Here is a 23,913-nt window from a genome sequence, read left to right as displayed (position 1 = left end):
CGGTTCTGACCAGTTCTGGAGAACCGGTAGAGGACATTTTGAGTAGTTCAGAGAACTGGCAAATACCACCTCTGACTGGCCCCACCCCATCTATTCTCTGCCTCCCAAGTCCCAGCTGATTGGCTGGGTCTCCTTTGGTTGCCCTGCACAGGAGAACGGAGCTGGAAAGCAGGTTAGTGTGGTGGGGAGGGGTGATTTTGCAGTAATCTTCCCCCTGGAGTGGGGGGAATGGGGATTTTGCAGTATTCTTCCTCTGCCACGCTCACCAAGCCAAGCCACACCCACCAAGCCACGCCCACAGAACCAGTAGTAAAAATATTTGAATCCCACCACTGGATCACTGAAGGTTTTTAAGAAGACAACGGACAGTCAATTGTCTGGAATGGTATATGATCACCTACTTGAGCAGGGGTTGGACTAGAAGACCTCCAAGGTCCCTTCCATCCCTGTTATTCTGTTAATCTGTTATATGGCTTTAGGCCAGGGGTCCCCAAACTTGGCAACTTTAAGACTTGTGGACTTCAACTCCCAGAATTCCTCAGCCAGCTATGTTATGTTGGCTGAGGAATTCTGGGAGTTGAAGTCCACAAATCGTAAAGCTGCCAAGTTTGGAGACCTCTGTTTTAGGCCATCCTGCAAATATAAAACATGATTTCTACTTGGTTAAATAGGAATGTGATGGGATTTTTTTTTTTACCTCTATGTGACCTATTCAGATGCCCATCAACCAAACGGATGATTTGCATGATCCCCTCCTTAACTTTGCTAAGGGGTTGAGAATTAAAAAGTTGTAGCATTACCTTAGATCAAAGACCTCTCAACAAATACAGGCAGTTGCGATCAAAAATTACAAAGGTACAGAAAAAAAAGTGACTTATGACAATCCTCAAAGTTAAGAACCGCTGCAGCATCTCCATGATCAAAAATTCAGGCACTCAGCCATGTGATTGCTATTGGCAGTCTTCCCAGCCAACGTCCAACAAGCAAAATCAGTGGAGTAAGCCCAATTCGCTTAACAATTGGGTGATTCACTTAACAACTGCAGTGATTTGCTTAATGACCATGGCAAAAAAGGTTGTAAAGTGGGGAGGTGACTCAAATGCCTTGCTTAGCAACAGAAATGTTGGTCCCAATTGCAGTCGTAAGTTGAGGGCAACCCATTTTTAGATTAGATTAGATTCAACTTTATTGTTATTGCCATGGATACAGGCAACAAAATGCAGTTAGCATCCAACAAGAAGTGCAAAATAACAGTAAAATATAAATATATGTATGCAAATATGCAAGGCATCCATGAATATGTCAATGGAAAACACAATAAAATGTATGTACACGAGCACACAAAGATAAGTGTGACTGCACATATATGAACCTATACAACTGTACAAAATGTTTATGGACACATTGAATATAAATTCAATTCATTTAAGGCTAGAATTCTGCTTACTTTTTTTTAAAAGCAAGAAATGAAATTGAGGACTGCAGGTGTTTAAACTTATTTTAACCCTCTTTTGTGATTGCTGTTGCACAAACTCCAACCTACAATTTGCACATCCAAGCGCCTCCATTACCCCAGGATTCTTTGATATAAACTCACTTGCTGGGCAGGTGGTTGAAATCCAACAGGTTGAATTCTCTGCATCCCCGGGCACGATAAATATTATCCACATCCTGAGAGGGGAAAAATAATATGTCTTCTCTTACTGTCAATAAGAATTTGTGATCGGTGAATGGACACTATCTTTGCTGAGTGCCCAATTGTTTTGAAACGGCCTAGTGAAAATTGAAAAGAGGTTTTCTAGTGAAAAGAAGGACTGGGGGTGACTTGATAGCGGTGTTCCAGTACTGGAAGGGGGCTGCCAAAGAGAAAAGGAGTCAAGCTATTCTCCAAAGCACCTGAAGGCAAGACAAGAAGCAATGGATGGAAACCAAGCAAGGAGAGAACCAAACTAGAACTAAGGAGAAATGTCTTGACAGCGAGAACAATTAATCAGGGGAACAACTTTGTCTTTAGAAGTTGTAGGTGCTCCATCACTGGAGGCTTTTAAGAAGAGATTGGGCAGCCACTTGTCTGCAAAAGGTTTCATCCAGGGGGTTGGTCTAGAAGATCTTTGAGGTCCCTTCTCACTCTGTTCTGACCTCAAGCCATTTATTTCATCCCTCCTCTAAAGCAGGTCAGGTTGAATCCCACCGTTTTAGAGGTGGTCTTCAGCCGGTTCTGACCAGTTCTGGAGAACCAGTAGCGGAAATTTTGAGTAGTTTGGAGAACCAGCCAATACCGCCTCTGACTGGCCCCGCCCCCATCTCTTCTCTGCCTCCCATTGAGTCCCAGCTGATCGGCTGGGTCTTCTTTGATTGCCCTGCACAGGAGAACGGAGCTGGAAAGCAGGTTAGTGGGGTGGGGAGGGAATGGGGATTTTGCAGTAACCTACCCCCAAGAATTGGGTGGGAATGGATATTTTACAGTATCCTTCCCCTGCCATGCCCACCAAGCCATGTCATGCCCACCACAGAACCGGTAGTAAAAAAATTCAAATCCCACCACTGCACCGTTTGTTACTTTCTCTCCCTCTCCCTCTGACTCACCTCTCCTGACAGATACGAGTCAGCTCTCCATTACTACTGCCCATGCCTCCCTGAGCTCTAAAGGCCAACTTTGTTTACGAGAGAAAAAGACAAGATTGAAAATAAGGAAAAGAGAAGAGCCCATGAATCTGGACAACGCAGCTCCCTACATTGTAAAAAACTCTCAGGGTTCCCTATCTGAAGGCCTGGGAGAACATCCAGTTTGCAGGTATATTGCTAAAAATGTAGCAGGGAAAGTGCTAAAAGAAGCACACACCCCAAAACGTTATATTTCTGTAAATAAGGATGTGGAAATAAAAACACAGCACTTTGTTTTTTTCACCCGCATTCTCGAGCTAATTTCTTATTGGGTCTGGCACAGCAATTTGCAGCATCCGTCCCACCTTTCCCTCAAAGGAAATCTGTGTGCAGTTGATCTTGGCAGAAGCAGCAATTTCAGAATGCTGATCCCAAAATCCTCTATTCCTGAATCTTTCTTTCTTTTTTTTTTCATTAGGAAAATACTTTATTAAACATATTTTCACAAATACGATAGAACTAAACAGTCCGCTTATTGCAACGTGAGCAAAACAGTGTTCACTCAATTTGACATCTCTCAAATTATGTAAAATAATCATTCACACTTATTACATTAGTATATAACACGAAGTTTCGTCTAGTTATATATGACAAATGAATCTTTCAAAGAACTTCCTGGTTGACCAATGAACCGGTTATAAAGGCAGCCTCATTCCCAAAGGCAACATGTTGACTGTCTCCATCTTTGGAAAAAATCACTATAGGACGTCTCTTTGTAGGATTTCTAGTCTCACCAACAGCAGTCCTTGCCTGAATTCTGTGTTGACACACTAAATCTGATGGTTCTACAAACCCCAATTTCTTTTGATGTTTGTGGCTGAGCTAAAAATGACCCATCTGTTTCCTTACCCATTGGACTTCCTCTCGGACAGAAAGCCCACTGTAATCGCAGAGGGCAGCGTAGGTCTCAGAAAATCCACCTGTAAGCATGAAGAGATGCTTAATCAGAGGTCACCAAACTTGGCAACTTTAAGACTTCAACTTCCAGAAATGAGTCTTTGGGACCCTGCAAGCCATCCTGCTCCAAGAGGCTGTGTTGGCAAAGACTCGTTTCTGGCAGAGTTTGGGAGAGAGAAAGAAAGACTTCTGCTGCTTCTGCTGCTTTCCTTGCATGAAGCCAAAAGTCTCTCTCTCTCTCTCTCTCTCTCTCTCTCTCTCTCTCTCTCTCTCTCTCTCTCCCTCCCTCCCTCCCCCCCCCCGTCTCTCCCCTGAGAACAGAGCTGGAGACGGTATCCTGCGATCCCAAATAAAGAATGATCGATTGGTAGGAAAATGGGATGGGGAATTTTCCTGCAGACTTTTTTTTTGGCGATTTTCCCAGGGTCTCTGGTCTGCAGGATTTAAAATTATGAATTTGGTGGTCCCTGAGGTCCAAAAGGTTGGTGACCCCTGCTCTAGGCAATGGTATTGTCACTGGCAAATCCTTTCAACCCAGAAGCACCTTTAGGCTAGCTTTGTAGGTGCTTCTGATGTGAATGCAGGCAGATCTTTGCTTAAAATGCTTTCCAAAGGGTAGAGTATTGGAAGGAAACAATAGCTTAGTAGTATTTCCAAACTGAAAGTGATTTAGATCTTGGCATACATCATAAAGTTCTGCTTCAGAAAGGGTGCGGAAGTTCAGATTAGACAGTAACAACACAGTTGTGCATTAAGTCAAGGGAATGGGTACATGCTACCTTCAAGGTTATTTAGATGCTGACTTTCCTCCGTTACAATTCCCTTGGGGGGAATATTAAGAAATCGTAGTCCCAACTATTTGGAGGCTCTTGGGTTATCCAAGAACGTTATCCCATTTTCAGGGGAAAACGATGTAGCTTTATCGCCACACTAACCGTGTGCACTTAGATCAACTATTCTCCAATTGCCCCTTGAATCAACTATTACTTGGAATATTTTCCCGCCATTAATTTCCATAGAGTTGAATTACCGCAAGGACTTTCTTTCCATGCCTCTTCCAAGGAATCGATCGTCCCTTGAATTCTCGCAAGCAAGCTGGGAGGGGCGTTCTGGAGGAGATCTCTTTAATATCAAGAGGGTGATTAAATTAGCATTAAAGAAATAACTTTATTCAAGAAAAAGTGCCAAATACCATTTTATTTCGGAGTTTCTTCCTTTTGAGAGGGGAGCTGGCCGGATGAGAGAAGCTACTGCTTTTTTAAAAGCATCTTATTTTTATATTTCTCTTCCTTCACAATGGCTTTGATATCAGAATTTATAAATATTGTGTTGAATAATTAAAAAAGCGAGCCTGTTCAATCTTAGCCTTAGTCACAACTTCTCAAACATCTCTTCTCAATAGAAGTTTCTAAAACAGAGGAGAGAACTCTAGCTATCATCAGTTGAGGTGCAGAAGGATGCATGTCTTAAGTCATCAAGATCTGGAAAGCCGGAGTATTAATGGTCAGGCTTCATTCAATGGTCATGCCTAGATTCCATCTTCAGTGGTTGAATGTCCATGGAGACTCTCAATCATCCAGGGCATGGTTGTCCCGAAGGTGTTTCCAAAAAAAAAAAAAAGAGCAACTGGGCTGTCTTGGTTTTTTTTTTCCTTGAAAACATTTCGCTTCTCATCCAAGGAGCTTCTTCACTTCTTCAGAACCAAAGAAGCTTCTTCATGCAAGAACTTCTCATCCAAGAAGCTTCTGAAGAAGTTTTGAAGAAGGGAAAAAAAAAACCCCAAGGAAGTCCAGTTGCCTTTTGGAAAAAAGCAGCTTTGGGACATTTTCCTGGTTTATCATCCCTGACAAACTCCTTACCCAGGTGAGGATCCTGGAAAAACCTTTTTGAGTGATGTAATCATGTGGCTGACCGCATGTTCCAGATCATCTGATGACAGGAAGTCAAGCTCAAAGGAAGAAGTATCCGTTTCTATGACGATCTGGACAAGATGGAAGAGGAAGAAACATGAGAAGTAGTTCTCGACTTACAACCATTTGCTTTAATGACTGTTCGAAGTCACAACACCACTGAAAATTGTGACAGGATTGGCCTTCCTATTTGCAACTGCTGCAGCATCGTCACACAGTCACATAATCAAAATCCGGCTGCTCAGCAACCAATATGTATTGACGATAGCAATAGCAATAGCACTTAGACTTATATACTGCTTCACGGTGCTTTAAAGCCCTCTCTAAGCTGTTTACAGAGTCAGCCTCTTGCCCCCAACAATCTGGGTCCTCATTTTACCCACCTCAGAAGGATGGAAGGCTGAGTCAACCTTGAGCCTGGTGAGATTCAAACTGCCAAAGTGCAGATAGCCGGCAGTCAGCAGAAGTAGCCTGCAGTACTGCATTCTAACCACTGCAACACCACGGCTGTGGTTGTCACCACGCTGGTTGTCATGTGATCACCATTTGCCACCTTCCCAGCCAGGTTCCCACAAGCAAAGTCAATGGGGCAAACTGGGTTTGTTTAATGATGACCATTCCCACACTCTCCAGACCGCATGGGGAGTTGAAGTCGAAACACGTTGTTAAAGTTGAGAAACGCTGCCCTACAGTTTCAAGGCAGGATGGAAACAGCCGTCTCCCAAGCACCAGGCGATTTCAGCCATTGCTGCTAACAATCTTAAGCTAAGTCGACTATCACCTAGGTTGCTTGTAAGGAAACGCCGTGTTCCTTTGCTTGATTTTTTTTAATAAGGAGGAGGAATATAATTTTATCCTCAAAGGAACTCCTGCCCTTTCGCGGCTGGACATTTGCAATTTCAATGAGATTAGATTGACTGTTGAATGTCAGGGCTCTCAACAGGTCTGGGCATCCTGTCTCCTGTGCCCTTGGCTGCACTCCTCAGTTAGACCAATGCTTCCATTTCCTTCATCTCCAGTGTCACGAAAAGATCCCCTAAAGGTCTGTGCGTCATGGGTGCTCAAAAAGAAACCAAAGGCGAGTGAATGACACCGAAGACGTCGGGAGCTGCCAAGGAGAAGGCTGCAATTTTAAAAATTAAATAGATAAATCTGGTACCATTGCAAGCACAGATTTGAGGCCTGATGATATGCAAATTCTTATGAAAGTTTCTTTGGAACATTTGCTATGGGAAAGAAAGGGTTTCTCCAAGAAGATACCATAAACTCAACCGACAGGGGTGGGAGAAAAGCATATGAGCCATGGTGGCGCAACGGTTAGAGTGCAGTACTGCAGGCTATTTCTGCTGCCTGCCAGCTGCCTGCACTTTGGCAGTTCAAATCCCACCAGGCTCAAAGTTGACTCAGCCTTCCATCCTTCCGAGGTGGGTAAAATGAGGACCCAGATTGTTGGGGGCAAGAGGCTGACTCTGTAAATTTATTTATTTGTTTATTTGATTTGTCAGTCGCTTACAACAGTGGCCCCCAACCTTTTTTGTGCCACGGCCCGGTACCGGCATCACAAAATGATCCACGGCCCGGTACCGGCATCAGCACGCATGACCAAGGCAAGGCGAGCCGAGCGACCGGCCAGCCAACCGTCCCCCACTTCTCCCCGCCACCTTCAACTCCTCCTTTGTACCTTTTTTGTGCTTTTTTGTGCTTTCTTAATCTCCTCTGCCATCGGGACGTCTCTTCGTTCGAAGCTGCCCCCCCCTTCGATGAAACTAAGGCGCGAGGATTCCTTCAGGACCCAAACGCCGCTTTCCAACCGGAAAAGCTCACCCGGAAGCACTTTCTCGTTGAAACAAGATGGCGGCGCCCAGCAAACCGGTGGCCCGGTAGAAAATGATCCACGGACCGGGACCGGTCCGGGGCCTGGTGGTTGGGGACCACTGGCTTACAAGATAATAAGTAAAATATAAACATGAGTAAGAATACAGGAAATAGGTACAAATAAATGGGGACAATAGGACAGGGACGGTAGGCATGATGGTGCACTTATGCATGCCCCTTAAATGGCTTAGAGAGGGCTATAAAAGCACTGTGAAGCAGTATATAAGTCTAAGTGTTATGGCTATTGCTGTATTTTTTTTAGAGGAGGAAGCAGATTGCACAGTTCATTCCCCAACTTCAAGTTACCTTTTTAGCTTCTCTCATTTTGATCAACTGCACAGCTAGGAAGCTGAAGCTAACTTGGACCTGCGAAGAGAAACGCACGAGAATTATTCCATGCCTGCTTTTGGTGTAACAAGCCGATAGCTAAACATTTTAAAGAGAAAGCTTGAAACCCATACAGGTAGCCTTCAACTCATGACAATTGGGCCCAAAATGTCCGTTGCTAAGCAAGGCGCAAAATGTTCATTGCTAAGCAAGTTTTTCAGTGAGATGTGCTCCATTTTACGATCTTCCTTGCCACGGACAGTAAGCGAATCACTGCAGCCCAAATTTTGATCACCTGACCATTGAGGATGCTGCAACAATCGTTAAGTGTGAATGTTGGTCATAAGTTACTTTTTTCTGTTCTGTTGTTAACTTTGGTCACTACATGAATGGGTGTAAATCGTGGATGTCAGGCTCTGAGTTCGCTACGGAGCCCGTCAGCTCCAAACTCGCCTCGCAGCAAGTCCGCTGGCCATGGAGAATGTCACCTTATCTCTGCTGCCGGATCTGTATTTCTGCTGGCCGATGGTGTTGAGAGTCGCTGCAGGATGGATTCTGGAGCAACTGCAGGGATGCAGGATGGATTCTGAAGCAACTGCCGGGCTGCTGGAAATGGCTCTTTTCATGTATTGATGCGATGCATATTGTTAGAGGGGATTGGGGCACAGATAGGGGGTAATTCATCCTTAGGTTAAAACATGGTGAAGGGGGCACCAGGTGGGGATCAGTTAGTGAGGGCTGGAATAGGTTGGGGATGTAGACACGTCATAGGGTTAATAGCATTTAGGGATAATAGTTTAGGCGTGGCCAGAACTAGAACTGCGTATTGGCCTGGGTGTGGTGGGGTGTGGCTGGGCGTGTCACATGATAATGGTAATAAAAGGAAAGGGAGCAAACTCAAACCCAACAGTAACCTTGCCTGGCGTTGAGCCTTTCTTGTCAGATAAGGAGTTTGTTGTTTGCTGATCTAGTGAATAAACCATCATTGCACTACAAAGGAGCTGGAGTCTGTATGCATTTCAGCACAAATCTTCAATACTCAAGGATTGGCTGAGGGAGGACTGCTGGTATGTATCAGGAGAAATTCCCTACAAATTAATCAATGGAATGACACGCCTCCAGAAGCTGTGGGTGCTCCAACATATAGAAGGTTTTAAAGAAAAGATTGGACAGCCATTTGTCTGAAATGGTACAGGGTGCCCTGATTGAGCTGGGGGTTGGACTAGAAGACCTCCAAGGTCCCTTCCAACTCTATTATCCTGTATTCTGAATCGATCTGAGGTTTAACTGTGCTCGGCCTGATAAGTTCAAAATCCAAAATCTGCCTTTGTGCGACTGTTCTTTTAGGTGTGACTTACCAGGTTGTACAATTTAGTTCACTCAGAAAGCTTAGGATACGCTGATTCGGCATGAGAGGCAAACTCACGAACCAAGTTAAATGTGTTTTGCAAGCCCAGCTCAAATCCTCTTTTTTATCTGCTGCACGTATCTTGTAAAACTCATCCCAGGACAACAGCAGTGATGGGAAGAGATAAAATTCATTCTTGCAAAGTTTCAGGCTGATGTAATTTGCATTCAGGCAAAATACATGTGCAAAATTAAGAATTAAAAAAAAGCAGCATGTTCGATTTTGGTCTACACTTCTTAAGCTACGTTCCTCCAAGTTCCCTTCCAATTCTGTTATTCCGTTAAGGCAGGGATCTCCAAACTTGGCAACTTTAAGACTTGTGGACTTCAACTCCCAGAATTTCCCAGCCAGCATAGCTAGCTGGGGAATTCTGGGAGTTCAAGTCCACAAGTCTTAAAGTTGCCAAGTTAAGGGATGCTGTATTGATCACTTGGGAAGGGATGCGGTGGCTCAGTGGCTAAGAGGCTGAGCTTGTCCATCAGAACGGTTGGCAGTTTGGTGGTTCGAATCCCTAGCACTGTGTAATGGAGTCAGCTCCCGCTACTTCTCCCAGATTCTGCCAACCTAGCAGTTCGAAAGCTTGTAAAAAATGCAAGTAGAAAAATAGGGACCCCTTTGGTGGGAAGGGAACAGAATTCCATGCGCCTTTGGTGTTTAGCCATGCCAGCCACATGACCATGGAGACGTCTTTGGACAGCGCTGGCTCTTTGGCTTTGTAACAGAGATGAGCACCGTCCCCTGGAGCCAGAAAAAGGCTTGGTGAGTTTTCACCGGCACATGTCATAAAAGAGGGGAACCTTTTTACCCGAATACCTTTTCCTTTACTGATCACCCGACTAATAATAGGGGGGAACCCCTTTTCCTTTACTGATCACCCGACTAATTTAGGCACCTGCATTTTTGCAGGTGGCTTGATGGGACTGTACTAAGAAAAACAGCACCTGATTGCTAAGTCAAGAAGGCTAAGGACAAAATAGGGTTTAAGATACCTTGAGTGGAAGATTTGCCATCACCACCAATGCTCGCCACGGCATCAAAACCTACATACAGAAAGAGACATTGAAAAAGAAAAGAGACCCAAGTAGGATGAAGCCAAGGTTGTTCTCCACGTGTGATATCGGTAGCAACTAAAACTTGACCAGGAAATCCCTGGGGAACATCCACAAAGGATTTAAGAGTTGTAATAGATGGTCACATATAAACACACTGGCCCATGGAGTTGATTATCTATATAATACTCTGTAAAACAGGACATACCATATGGCAGGACAATCTTAGAATTAACTTAGAATAGAGCTGGAAGGGACCTTGGAGGTCTTCTAGTCCATCCCTGTGCTCAAACAGGAGAACCTATACAATCTCAGACAAGTGACTGTCTAGTCTCTTCTTAAAAACCTCCAGTGATGGAACAGTCATAACTTCTGGTGGCAAGCTGTTCCACTGGTTAATTGTCCTCATTGCTAGGAAGCCTCTCCTTAATTCCAGATTGTTTCTCTCTTTGATTAGTTTCCACCCATTGCTTCTTGTCCTGCCCTCTGGTGCTTTTTGAAGAATAATTTGACCCCCTCTTCTTTGTGGTAGCCTCTTAAATACTGAAATACTGCTCACCCCTAATTCTTCTTTTCTTTAGATTAGCCAGGCTCAAAATCATTATGCAAAGAACCAATGTATGGCACTCTGCAGTTTGGGTCTCCTGCTGAAACAGGAAATGAATGAGACCGATTGCTAGGTAGCTGATATTAATTAGCCAGCACTTAAAATCCAGCAAAGGGACAGGTGCAATTATTTAGAGCTGTTGTTCTCAACCTCGGCAGCTGGAAGATGCGTGGACTTCAACTCCCAGAATTCTTTGCTGGCTGGGGAATTCTGGGAGTTGAAGTCCACACATTTTCCAGCTGCCAAGGTTGAGAAACACAGATTTAGAGAGCTGAATGTACACAATTGCTTTGGTATAAAAGATCACTACCCTATTTTTTTTTTTCCGAGTAGTGAAAAAGCAACAGATTGAGCATATATAATATAGTAAGTATTCCCTGGTACTTCTTAAGTCTTAGCCGAACAAGGTGTGATATTTCCTAATAACGTATCTCCATAATTTATGCAGCTCAGTAGCATATGAGCTATTGTGTTCGTCTAATTGGCTCCTTGTGAGCAGGTACAATCGGAGCCTGGTGTGACTCACAACCTGGCCTTGCTGGGGCTGCTGGAGAAACGTTCAAATGTCTCCATGCAAATCTAACTTACTGCAGCCAAATTGGAAAAGGATCCCAGCTGCAAGTAAGATCTTTCACCTTGTATTAATTTGGCCCGATATTTCCCTGACGTTGGATATCAGTACATGCTGGTTAATCCGTTGTTTAACTTTTCTCCCATGTAAAATCTGCTAGGAATCCCTTGTAGATGCTTTTGAATTCTTGGATGTTTCAACTTTGCAAATACGGTTTCACCTTACAAAAACCTGGGGAAATACAGCACACTATTTTGGGGATCACTTCCAAACGAGCTCACTTCGTAATCATCTATGCATTCCCAGGTCTTCCTCATTTAACAACTGGTTTAGTGATTATTTGAGGTTATGACACCAATCACCCAAGCAAACTGGTTCTGGAGTTCCAGTGGTTGAACCCCCATACGTAACTGCATTTTGGGTGCCTTGCAAGTGATTCAATTTTATGGCCGGTTGCAGCATGCTGCAATCACATGACCACAATTTACAATGGGGTTATTTTTGCCAGTTCTGGCCCCTTCAGCTATTTTTTAGTTAAAAACACCCATAGGAATAAATTCATTTGCTATCTATCTATCTATCTATCTATCTATCTATCTATCTATCTATCTATCTATCTATCTATCTATCAATATAGAGATAGAGATATAGAGATATAGAAATAGATGATAGATAGAGACAGATAGATAGAAAGATAGATAGATAGATAGATAGATAGATAGATAGATAGATAGATAGATAGATAGATAGATAGATGGATGGATGGATGGATGGACGGACGACAGACAGACAGACAGACAGACAGACAGACAGACAGACAGACAGACAGACAGACAGACAGACAGATAGATAGATAGATAGATAGATAGATAGATAGATAGATAGATAGATAGATAGATAGATAGAGATACAGATATACAGATATACAGATTCACACACACGCACACACACACACACACACTACAAACTATTCTAAAAATACGAGTTCCAGGTATACTTGTAAAAGAAGAAACAGACATCCTGTGATCTCCGGAACTTAAAATTTACATTTATTGTAATTTTATTGTACATTTATTGTACTTACTAAGCTTTCATCAGCCTCTGCTGACGTCGTCAGAGTATTAAGCTACCATAACAAAGATCTCTGCCTTTTAATGATATATAAAGGCAGAGATCTCTATAATGGTAGCTTAATACCTGGACGATGTCAGCAGGCGTCATGACTTAGAATGAAAAATCAGGCTCCCTTATGGTCGTAAGTCGAGGACTACCTGTGCACAGGATCGCATCGAGCAGATATTACAGGAACGGACAAACAAACCCACAGCTTGCAACAAGAGTCTAACAGTGAGACGCAAATGGACTTTTTCCATTCATTCTTTCTGTTAAATTTGTTATACATCCCTACTATCAATCAAAAACGTTTCCCCCAAGGACTTCAAAGAACATTGTGCTGTCTGTTTTCGCACAGGAATTACGCCCACACACACATCAAACTGACAAGATAAATAAAAAACAAACCACACATACATACCATGACAATTTCCTCTACTTTGGACTTGATGTGGAACCGAGCATCCAGTAAAAGAAACTCACGTGTCCCTAAGAAATTAGTGATGCTTTCTGGAAAAAACAAAACATAAATGGATAAATGGAACTGGGAGAATAGTTACAAACAAACAACACCAATAAACTTCCAATGGTTTCTTAGAAAAGGATATTTGCTGCTGTTGGGAGGCGATCCAGCATTGGCTTTTATTTAAATTTTATTTAAGTTTATGGTATGGATAGGATAATGGGGTAGTTCTCCACCTATTTTGGCCTGCAACTTCATCAGCCCTTCTGCAAACTAACTGCAGCTAGTAGGCCTTGAAATCAAATTTATGGAGGAATTCATGCTAAAGAAATTTGGCCTGGAAGAACGAGCTAAGCTTACACAAAAGGCAGGAATAAACTACAGGTATTCCTCAACTTACAACTGTTCGTTTAATGACAGTTTTAAGTTACAACGGCACTAGAAAAAAAGGTGATTTTTGACCATTTTTCACACTTACGATGGTCGCAGCATCCCTATGGTCACGTGATCAAAATTTGGGCACTGGAAACTGGCATGTCTTTATGACGGTTGCAGTGTCCTGGATCCATTTGTAACCTTCCTAACTGGCTTCCGACAAGCGAAGTCATTGTGGAGGATTCAGATTCGCTTAATCATCATCCTTTTTTAATGACCCCTTGTGGAGTCTGGGCAACTGAATGGAGCTGAGTGTTTACTGGCCAGATGCCTTTCCTGTCGCCAATGCGGAGTTTTTTCTCTCCAGCAGATATATTTCTCAGTGTGCCCAGAGAAAGAGAAATATCTGCCTCTACCTAGGATTGAACCCACAGCCTCCTGATTGTGAGGTGAGAGCTTCCCCTCTAGGCCACCACACCACTCATCCGGATTCGCTTAATGACTGCAGAGATTCATCTAATAAGTGTGGCAAAAAAAGGTCATAAAATGGGGCAAAATTTACTTAACAACTTGTTTGCTGAGCAATGGAAATTTTAGGTTCAGTTGTGGTTGTAAGTCAAGAACTGCCTCTATACTGAAACCCAAAATCCTCAGATGGGCCAGAAATCAGTGTGGATTACAGGATCCACCTTCTTAATTCTCATACGAAGGTAAGCTAGTACATTGTTTTAACTGCGGTGGATTAAATCAAGTGGCCAGACACATCAATCTTCTCTATGGTATATTTACGTATTCCCTCATTCTTTTCCTAATTGCCATTTTATTTTATTTTTATTGCTAAACCACTCATACCAGACGTCCCAGGCCCTATAGTAAATTGAATCTTCTCTGTCTTTTATTTTCATCGTTAGGCGGTCCATCTCTTATAACCATGCCTTCTGGTGGAACCCTTTTTTCTTTCCAGAGTTGTGCGTAGGAAATCCTTGCAGCTGTTAATATGTGTCACATGACATATCTATCTTATTGCATTTTTGTGTTATTATACCTAATAAAAAAGTTTCCGGATTAAGTTCAATTTTTCTGATTCGTGATTTCTTCTAGCCCTTGTCTAATTGTATCCCAATATTTGATGTGTAAGGATAAATATATATTGATTTATAGCAAGAATGAGATGTAATGGTAAAGGAATAAGTAAATACATATATACTGAAAAATGTAAGGAGGTGCAAAAGATGTCTTGATGTTGTTAACAATGTATAAAGTTTTATTTTGTGTTGTTAAAATTTGAAAACTTAATAAAATTTATTAAAATAAGTAAATAAATCAAGTGGCCAGGTTTACAGGTAACCACAGAACGTGAGCCATTGTTTATAGCTAAAACCAACAATGGGACAATGGGCTAGGCAACCACCCTCTTCTTCTTTAGGTAGATGTTTCGCTTATTACAATTATCTGAGTGCTGCCCAGCCCCAAAAGTCAACCTATAACCAAGACCTGGCATAGAAAAGCAATTTAAAGAAAAAAAAAACCAACCAGATGCCCCAAACACCAGCTTTTGGAAGGTCAAAATAAAATGATTTCGATGACCTTGTGGAAGGTCAATCGTGAGGGTGGGTCAGGTGTAACTCCAGGATAAGGGAGTGTAGAGCATTAGGGCTACCATGAAAAAAAACGTATCTCTAGGTCCTAAATTTGGAGGGGAGGTGTGTTGAAACCCTAAACAGCACCTTTCTCCCTGATCTCAGAAAAGTGGAAGAATTATTCCAAAGGAAACAATCCAGCAGCCATGGAAAGCTGGCCAACACTTCAAAGATAAATCCATGTGGGATTGGGACTTTATTTTTAAATCTATACCGCCCTCCCCCCCCCCAAAAAAAAAACATTTGTCAGTGTTTGGAAAAGAAAAAGAAAAAGAGGAACATTGCACCGTTGAGAAAGATGTCCACTTTGCATCGAGCTCAGAAAGGGGGCAAAGAAACTCTGCCTTCCAGCTGCTGCTGCTGCTGCATCTTGTCCACCTGACACTCCCAAATGGCCTTCAAAGTTAGGTCAGGTACATCATGCGGCAGCAGCCCAATTACGCAGTCATGAAGGTATGAAGCCACCGTTCTTTTATAGGAAGAATAAGGTTTGTCTTCAGAGGTTGTGGGTGCTCCATCACTGCAGGCTTTTAAGAAGGGACTAGACCGGGGTGGGATTCTACCAGTTCGCACCTATTCGCTAGAACCGGTTGTTAACATTCTAAGCAGTTCGGAGAACCGGTTGTTAGAAGAAATTATTGGCCTAATCCTGTAAGGAAGGCAGGAAGGAAACATTCTGGTGTTGCTTACAGAAACTGCCTCTCCGTTAACCCCTTATTACATTCTTGGCAGGACTAGACTTCCTGTCTCAGGAATGTCTCTGGAGTTTTCTTTTCCTCCTTTGCTGGTACTTTGCTTGTGTGGAGTGACCATTCAAAGTTACAATGGCACTGAAAAAGTGACTTATGACCATTTTCACACTTACGACTGTTTCAGCATCCCCACAGTCATGAGAGGCCAGGTGAGGAGATGCGTGCCTCGATGTGAGTGATATTCAGTTGGCCACGCCCAGCCAATAAAATGACCACCAAGCCATGTCCACCCAGTCACATGACCACCAAGCCACACCTACCAACTAAGCCTCGCTCACAGAACCGGTTGTTAAAAAAATTTGAATCCCACCCCTGGACTAGACAGCCACTTGTCTGAAATGGTATAGGGCAGTGACGCCGAACCTTTTTGTTGTGGTGTGCTGAAAGTGCCCGTGCTGGCACCCACAATGCAATGCGCCCCGTCCCCCCTGCACATGTGCGTGCAATACCCCTTGCCCCCTTAACTGCACTGCACATGCGTGTGCCTCCCAGCTGATTTTCGGCCCATTTGAGGCCGTTTTTCACCCTCCCGGAGGTTCGTGGGAAGTTTCTGCAGTGTCGGAAGGCCGAAAAACAGGCCTTCCGGAAATACCGGAAGTGCCCGTTTTCAGCCTCCAGAGGGCCTCTGGAGCCCAGGGGAGGCCATTTTAGCCTCCTGGAGGCTTGAGGAAAGCAACCTCGGGAGGCCGAAAACGGGCCCATTTCGGCACTTCCGGTATTTCTGGAAGGCCAGTTTTTCGGCCTCCTGAGGCTAGAGAGGCTTCCCTCGAGCCTCTGGGAGGGTGAAAATGGCCTCAAACGGGCCAAAAATCAGCTGGGAGGCATGCGCATGCGCAGTGCAGGTCAGTTTGGCTGGGAAACATGTGCCATAGGTTCGCTATCATGGGTGTTTGAGCAGGGGGTTGGACTTGAAAACCTCCGAAGTCCCTTCCAATTCTATTGCTCTGTATTCTGAATAAATCTGTGGTTTAACTGTGCTCAGCCTGAAAAGTTCAAGATCCGAAATGTTCCTTTGTTCTTTTAGGTGTGACTTATCAGGTTGTACGGCTTAGGTCATTCAGAAAGTTTAGGATACGCTGATACGGCGTGGGTGCTGCAAATTCAGGAACCAAGTTAAATGCATTTTGCAAGACCAGCCCAAATCCTGTTTATCTGCTGCTCATATCTTGATAACAGCAGTGATGGGAAGAGATAAAATTCATTCTTGCAAATCTTCAGGCTGGTGTAATTTGCATTCAGACAAATACATGTGCAAAATTTAAATTTTTTTTTTTTTTAAAAAGAGCAGCGTGTGTTTAATTTTGGTCTACAAATCTGGAGCTATCGTCTTTCCCTTCTGTTAGCCCATGACATTGTTGGAAAACATAAATAAGAATCCTGCGACTTTTGCCCTGATCTAGTGAGTGTTTCTCATTTTTTGAAACATATTGATTTATTCAGTTTGTGCACTGCCTGATTCTCAATAGCTCTGGATGGTTCACAAGAAAACATAAAGCAGTAGAGCAATAAAAAAAAGACACAAGGATGGCACAACCAGCAGCAATCAAAACACACCCAGGCCTTCAAAAGGATTATACCCATCCTATCCAAAGGTCCTCTTAAACCGCTCTAAGGTAGGCCTCACCTGAATATGAGCTCCTAGAATTTCCAGAGCCACCAGGACATTGTGGATCTTCATTGAAGCATAAGATATAAAAAGCTGCTGCAAACTGAGAATGTAATTTGCCATATCCTGTTTTGCTTTGTTTTATGCAAGTGAACATTAACCATTGTCAATCAAAGGGAATTGGCGCACTACCCACAATTTCTTTTTCCACTCCCGCACGTTGTAAATTTGATAACCATCAGGTGTTATACTACAGCAGAAGATTTTCTATGGGAGAGAGATTGCACTGGGATCTTAAAATACCTTTTGTGATGATGGAATTGAGTCTTAAATCTTTTGTAGTCCCTCTATTTTGAGTTTCTCTAGGAGCTGTTGAAGGCTGAAGGCCAAGTGCCTAGTACATATTTATTTATTGAATTTATATTGCTGCCTCTTCACCCAGGGCGACTTGAGGCGGCTTACAGAATGTAAAACCATGTTTAAAATTAAAAAAAAACCACAATAAAAAGTAACAAAAAGAATCAAATAAATTAAAGTACAATAGAACAAAATCTGGGGAAAAATAAATAAAAAAATTACCCCCCCAACTCCCACCCCCCGCTCCGACGACAGCAGATCACACGAGCCATTTGATGGGCTCCATCCCATTCTGGGTTACCCAGACCCGCTGGTAGAACCAGGTCTTCAGCGCTTTCCAAAAGAATATTAGAGAGGGGCCTATTCTAATCTCTGGGGGATGGGGGGGGCGATGAGGTTCCAGAGACAGGGAGCCACCACGGAGAAGGCCCTTCTTCTGGGTCCCACCAGGTGTATCTCCCTCAGGGATGGGACCAGCAGCATTCCCTGCCTCCCTGCTCTGACGGGTCGGGTAGATGTTACCGACAAGAGACGGTCCCTCAGACACCTGGTCCCAAGCCACGAAGGGCTTTAAACTGTTGGTCCAGGAAAGGAAGTAACTGGTGCACAACCCTCAGTTGAGCAAAGACCCTCCTGGCCACGACCGCCACCTGCTCTTCGAGAAGCAGAAATACGACTTCAGCAACAGAGCGGTCAATGTCTGGAATACTCTACCTGACTCTCTGGTTTCTTCCCCAAACCCCAAAAACTTTAACCTTAGACTGTCTACTATTGACCTCACCCCTTTCCTAAGAGGTCTGTAGGGGGTGTGCATAAGCGCACCAACGTGCCTACCGTCCCTGTCCTATTGTTTCTTTTTTATTTTTCTTATATGTATCCATTTCATGTATCCATAACTATGTATATACTGGTACCTGTTATCTTATAATTGCTTGACAAAATAAATAACAAATAAACAAAGAAAACCCCTAGATTACGCACAGGTTCTGTTTGGGGGGTAGTGTCACCCCATCCAAGACCAAAGGTGGCAATTCTGCCTGAGCCAACGAACCCCAAACCCAGAGCCACTTCCCATATAAGAGACAGAGATAGAAATATGTGTTGCCTGGAGTCAGGCTGCAAACTTCCAGATGACCACTAGCTAGCAGCAGAGTTGGAATTATTTCTTTAGTGTCATCTAGTGGTCATCTGAATTTTGGCAGTCTTGAACTAATAATAGCCTTCGTATTATCTAGTACAGTGGTCGCCAAGCGGTGGGCTGGGGAGAAAATTTTGGCGGTCTGCAGAGAAATGTCCCCCCCAAAGCAATTAATCCAGGCTGCACGGGAATACAAGGCTGCACCGCCCACATGGCACCCCACCTGCTGGCCCCCACAAAGCTTACCTTGAGTAGAGCCACTGGAAGATAAGGCCAACAGGGGGAGGGAAATCCGCCCCAGGGTGGCTCGCTGACATTGGTGGGAAAGTCAGTCCCATATTCCAGGGCTGCAGTAGTCACAGGACTGGCCCTTTGGTCATCCAGAGCAGCTCCTCCAGTCCATGGCAGGCCGGTGCACCCGGGTGGAGGAGCAGCTGCTCCGGGATGACCAAAGGGCCAGTCCTGTGATTACTGCAGCTCTGGAATATGGGACCGACTTTCCCACCAACGTCAGCAAGCCACCGTCAGTCAAAATTCATATTAGCGGTCCGTGGAATTTAAAATTATGAGCTTGGTGGACCCTGAGATCAAAAAGGTTGGTGACCCCTGATCTAGTAGTTCATTTACATTTTATGGAGAGTACCTAACCAGCTAGATCTACAGAATTAGTTATTAGCAGTAGAAGGAATACAAGAGAAACCAACGTCAACATTTCTGAACGTTAGAAATTGACTCTTGGACTACTTTGATTAACTGGAAAGAAATTGCTCATCTCCCTTCTCTCTCTCACACACACAAGCACACTTCTTAATAAACAAGCCCATCAAATATGTCAAAGCTAAGTCCCAAATCCCCATTTAAGAGAAATCAATCAAACAGGGACCACCAGAAAGATAGAGGGAAGTTTTCCTAAGCAACCCGACTAGCCTCCTGAAGACGAGTAATCGTAGCAGTCTCCTGGCCTTCTTTGCTCAGGCTGAGAAGGACAAAGAAAACATGACTTTGCTTACCATGCAGCTCTGCAGATCTCTCTTTGAAGGAGGCAGCCATCTTCTGACCTTTTGCAGAGACCTACTTGGAAGGAAGTGGTGTTTCCGTCAGGCTTAGGCACAGCAGGTTACCAGGGCACAGGATGACAGTTTGTGTTGCCTACCTCCTTTTTTGCTTCTTCTTCCTGCCCTTACCTTGAACTGGCTCTTCCTGTCTTCCAGAACTTTGACTTAAAGTAAGCCCTGAGCAGGGAAGCAGACACCACAGGTGCATTTTGCATGAGCAAGTAAGGAGAGCAGAGCCCCACAGATGGGAATCTATTTGTCCTCCTACACACTGCATGTAAAGTCAAAAGCTCATTGCATTAAGATCAGTGACTAATTAAGCAGCCCGTTGGATAAATGAAAGCAAGGACTTGTGAAGCACCACATCTCTCTTGCCTAACAGCAACCTGAACCTTGCTGTTGAAGGCTTCAAGAAATTGCTGAACTACAAGTCCCAGCATCCTTCATTACTGAGGGGAGTTGCTGAGGTAATTCAACAGCCTTCTGGAAAGCCAGAAATTTGCCCTTGTAATATTAGCCAAATTCACAACAAAGACTACCAGTTATGAAAAAAATAATACATAATTAAAAAATAATTTAGGGATTCAGGAGCTAAATTACACCATGACCTGGGATATAAACTAAGTTAAAACAGATTGGATTCCACAAATCCAGTAAACTACCAATGATTTTATTTTGACTCCGCTAACAACCAAAGCAAGTTCCATGTCCTTATGAAAACTGGAGTTCACCATGAACTAGATCAAGGGTTTTCAAACTTGGCATGTTTAAGACTTGTGGACTTCAACTCCCAGGATTCCTGAGCTAACATGACTGGAGGAGGAATTCTGGGAGTTGAAGTCCACGTCTTAAACATGCCAAGTTTGAAGACCCCTGAACTAGATAGTTTTGCTGGTGTGGACTCCGTTTAATTCTCGGAAATCATACCTGGATTCAGAAGTCTTTAATGCTAAAAATATTTTCAACCATGGGTTCTGGTTGGTGGGTTTCTGAATTACTGACAAAGCAGTTTCAATCCTTTTAAGTTTGAGGCTTCCTAGTTCTGCTTGGAGAGGTTAACAAATAGAGAGGTTAACTTTCATCCTCCCCCCTATTTTTTTTTTTTTTTTGTGGGGGGGCAGAGGTTCTGATACTCCATTTCTGGAGAACATTTTGGAAGTTGATCTGTTAGCAACTGGCTACTTGCTTCTACAAGGGAGTCACAGTTCTAGAAAAGCTCTAGGAACAATACAGGAAAGCAATTAATTCGTGACTGTTTAATAAACTTCCTACAAATACACAATTTGTTTTAATTTCATTCAACTCTGCAGAGTTCATGGCACCACCTTTTAAAGGATAGAGGAATCAGAGTAAGTTCAGAGGAAACTTACTAAGATGAAAGGGTTCTGGTAATAAAGCTGTATGAATAATGGTTGAAGAAACGACGACCCCTTTAAGTTGGAAAAGAGCAAAAGTGTTGTACAAGTCTTTAATTTTCTAAAAGATGATTGGCATGCAAGTGGCCCAACAGCCACTCAACTGAAACCAAAGGCAAGATAGATTTGTGTAAATTTAAAAGAAATGATATTCAGACTGAAAACCAAATAATTTGTTGATGGTGAATGTTCTTTCAAGCAGTGGAACAGTCTGTTAAGACAGTGAACTCCCTTTTGCTGGAAATTTTCAGCAAAATGCTCTTAAGATAAATTCCTCTGCTGAACCTTATGTTGAATTAAATCAGGGATGTCCAACCTTGGCAATTGTTAAGACTTGTGGACTTCAACAGCGTGACTGGCTAGGAAATTCTGGGGGTTGAAGCCCACAAGTTTAAAAGTTGCCATGTTTGGATATCTGTGGACTAATCCAGAAGAGAACTTTCAACTAGTATATTCTATGAATCTAATTAATGTTACCTTGCTTCAGTTATACAAGAACCACGAAGTACGCTAGAATGGAAAAAAAAATACATTCTATTTTTTGATCTGATCGAGCAAGATTATTTTTCATGCTTATAATACCCAGCGTAGCAATATATGCGTAGAAACGAAAAACCTGCCTTTGAAATTCAAAACAGGAAATCACAACAGGTTTATTGAAAAAATTGCTGAGCCCCAGTATGTGGGTGATACGTGGAATGTTTAATTTGCTAAGTTGCAAACTGCACACAACCAGTGAAGAGACTGTGAATTTTAATACATCACTCAAGTCTTTTAACATTTAGCATCGGTCTACATGGAGTCAGGGAGAAAGCTCTGAAGTTTTCTCATAATCTCAGAACATTGTGGGCTCAAAGATCATATTAAGCTCTGAGAAGTTTCTTCTTGTTGTGCCATTTCCATCATTGGATGTTAGCGATCCTATTTTTATTAACAGCCACATGAAAAAGTGCTGCTGAGTTTTGTCCAAACCAGTCCCTTAGATTTGAAGCCATGATGTTCTTCTTCTGTCTGGACCTGGTTTGCCTTCAATCTTTCCCTTGGGGTTTAAGTAAAGTATGCTGTATTTTTCCGGGTGTCGCATCACATGTCCAAAATATTCTAACTTTCGCTTTTTAATGGTTTTGATGATTTCCCTTGGCTTTCCCAGGCAGCTTATCACCTCTTCATTTTGGATTTTGTCAACCCAGTTTATATGTAATGGCCATCTGTAAATCCACATTTCAAAGGCTTCTAGTCTCTTCAGGTGGGTTTCTGTCAGAAACCAGCTTTCCACTCCGTAGAGGATAGAAAAGATCGAACATCTGACAATCCTCACTTTCAGTCTTAGTCTTATGTCGTGACTGCAGAAGACCTTTTTCATTTTGAAGAATACTGTTCGAGCTTTCTCTATCCTTGTCTTTACTTCAGTGGTCACGTCCCAGCTTTCTTGTAAATTAGAACCCAGGTACGCGATCCTTTCGACTTTTTCTAGTGGTATTCTGAAAAGTTTAACCACTCTTATTGAATTAACTATAATGGCTGGGGTTCACATGATCAACTAATGTGAAGGAATGGATTAAGATTATTGTCAAGCTTCATCTTCCGTTACTGAATAATTGCAAAACTCTGCAACAATATGATTCATAGAAACAAATAACAAGCTGTCCTGAGAGCATATTAATTTTACTAATAAATTAACAAATGCTATCTTAAATTTGCGCAAAAATGTCTAAGCCTAGAGTTCTGTTTGATTTTTAATACAGAAGCATAAAAACACAACCTCTTTTGAATTAGGAATATTAAAAAGCACAGAGGGAATAAAATCTGTGGAACATATTTACTCTACTTTTGCAAGGCTCAGATTTGACTTCGACCTCTTTAGAAAACAGTGTTAATTAAATGTCAATGGTCCAGAATATTATAGTAATATATCTAAGTGCAAAGTGCATGAAAAGATACATGCTCGGCAATACAAGACAAGATAGAAAGACCTGTACACGGATTAGAGAACAAATGAAAGTATATGATGCCATCAAGAGTAAAAGAATTGAAATGGAAATGGGCTGGTCACATAGCAAGAAGGACCGATGGTAGGTGGACCAAGGCAGTCACAGAATGGATCGCACTTGATTAAAAAGTTTCCACAAGACCTAAAACAAGAAACGACATCAGGAAGCATTGTGGGCCCAATTGGCAAAAGGAAGCTTGGTTGGAAACATGTCGAAGAGACCTTCATTCTGCAGTGAATAATGGCTAAAATGATGATGGTACAGTATCCCAGTTTTAATCCTATTCTACACCACCAGCTTCTCCTAAATAAAACGATTAAAGCAATTCAGAAAAATCCCAACATTGATTAGGCTTTGCAATGTCCACAACAGATCTTGTGTATTTCTTCCGACTACCACGTTCAAAGAATAAACAACTCAGATCTTCCAGACAGCAAAAAAAAAATTGGAAACTTGCAGCACTCTTGGGAAACGACCTTTTCTTAAAATAGGCCGTCTATTAACACAGGGATCTCCAAGCTTCTCAACTTTGTAAGACTTGTGGACTTCAACTCCTAAAATTCCTCAGCCAGCCGTACTGGGAGTTGAAGTCCATAAGTCTTAAAAGTCGCCAAGCTGGGAGACCTCTGTATTAACACGTGTCCAGTGCAACTCAAGTAAGGAAATCCTGAAAGCAGTTTTAAGTGAAGAAGCTATATAG

The 23,913-nt window shown here is 42.8% G+C and overlaps 1 protein-coding gene across 1 annotated transcript in view; it reads right to left on the bottom strand.

Moving 5' to 3' along the window:
* The window catches only part of CARMIL2 (capping protein regulator and myosin 1 linker 2), a 77,931-nt gene extending 58,129 nt beyond the window's left edge, over positions 1-19,802 (bottom strand). Inside the window, exons 1-8 of the mRNA XM_087971778.1 lie at positions 19,763-19,802; positions 12,843-12,931; positions 10,071-10,121; positions 7,653-7,712; positions 5,421-5,542; positions 4,592-4,683; positions 3,514-3,584; positions 1,598-1,671 (exon numbers count right to left, since the gene is read on the bottom strand). Coding sequence (XP_087827904.1) covers positions 1,598-1,671; positions 3,514-3,584; positions 4,592-4,683; positions 5,421-5,542; positions 7,653-7,712; positions 10,071-10,121; positions 12,843-12,931; positions 19,763-19,802 — 599 coding nt within the window. The remainder of the gene's footprint in view (positions 1-1,597; positions 1,672-3,513; positions 3,585-4,591; positions 4,684-5,420; positions 5,543-7,652; positions 7,713-10,070; positions 10,122-12,842; positions 12,932-19,762) is intronic.
* Between the last annotated feature and the right edge of the window lie 4,111 nt (positions 19,803-23,913).

The sequence above is a fragment of the Notechis scutatus genome, chromosome 9, assembly GCF_049901735.1.
Source record: "Notechis scutatus isolate UNSWTSFEM ecotype Mainland chromosome 9, rNotScu1.2, whole genome shotgun sequence".
Taxonomy (NCBI): Eukaryota; Metazoa; Chordata; class Lepidosauria; order Squamata; family Elapidae; genus Notechis; species Notechis scutatus.
Note: the sequence above shows the minus strand (reverse complement) of the source record. Positions and strands in the feature narration are given on the sequence as shown.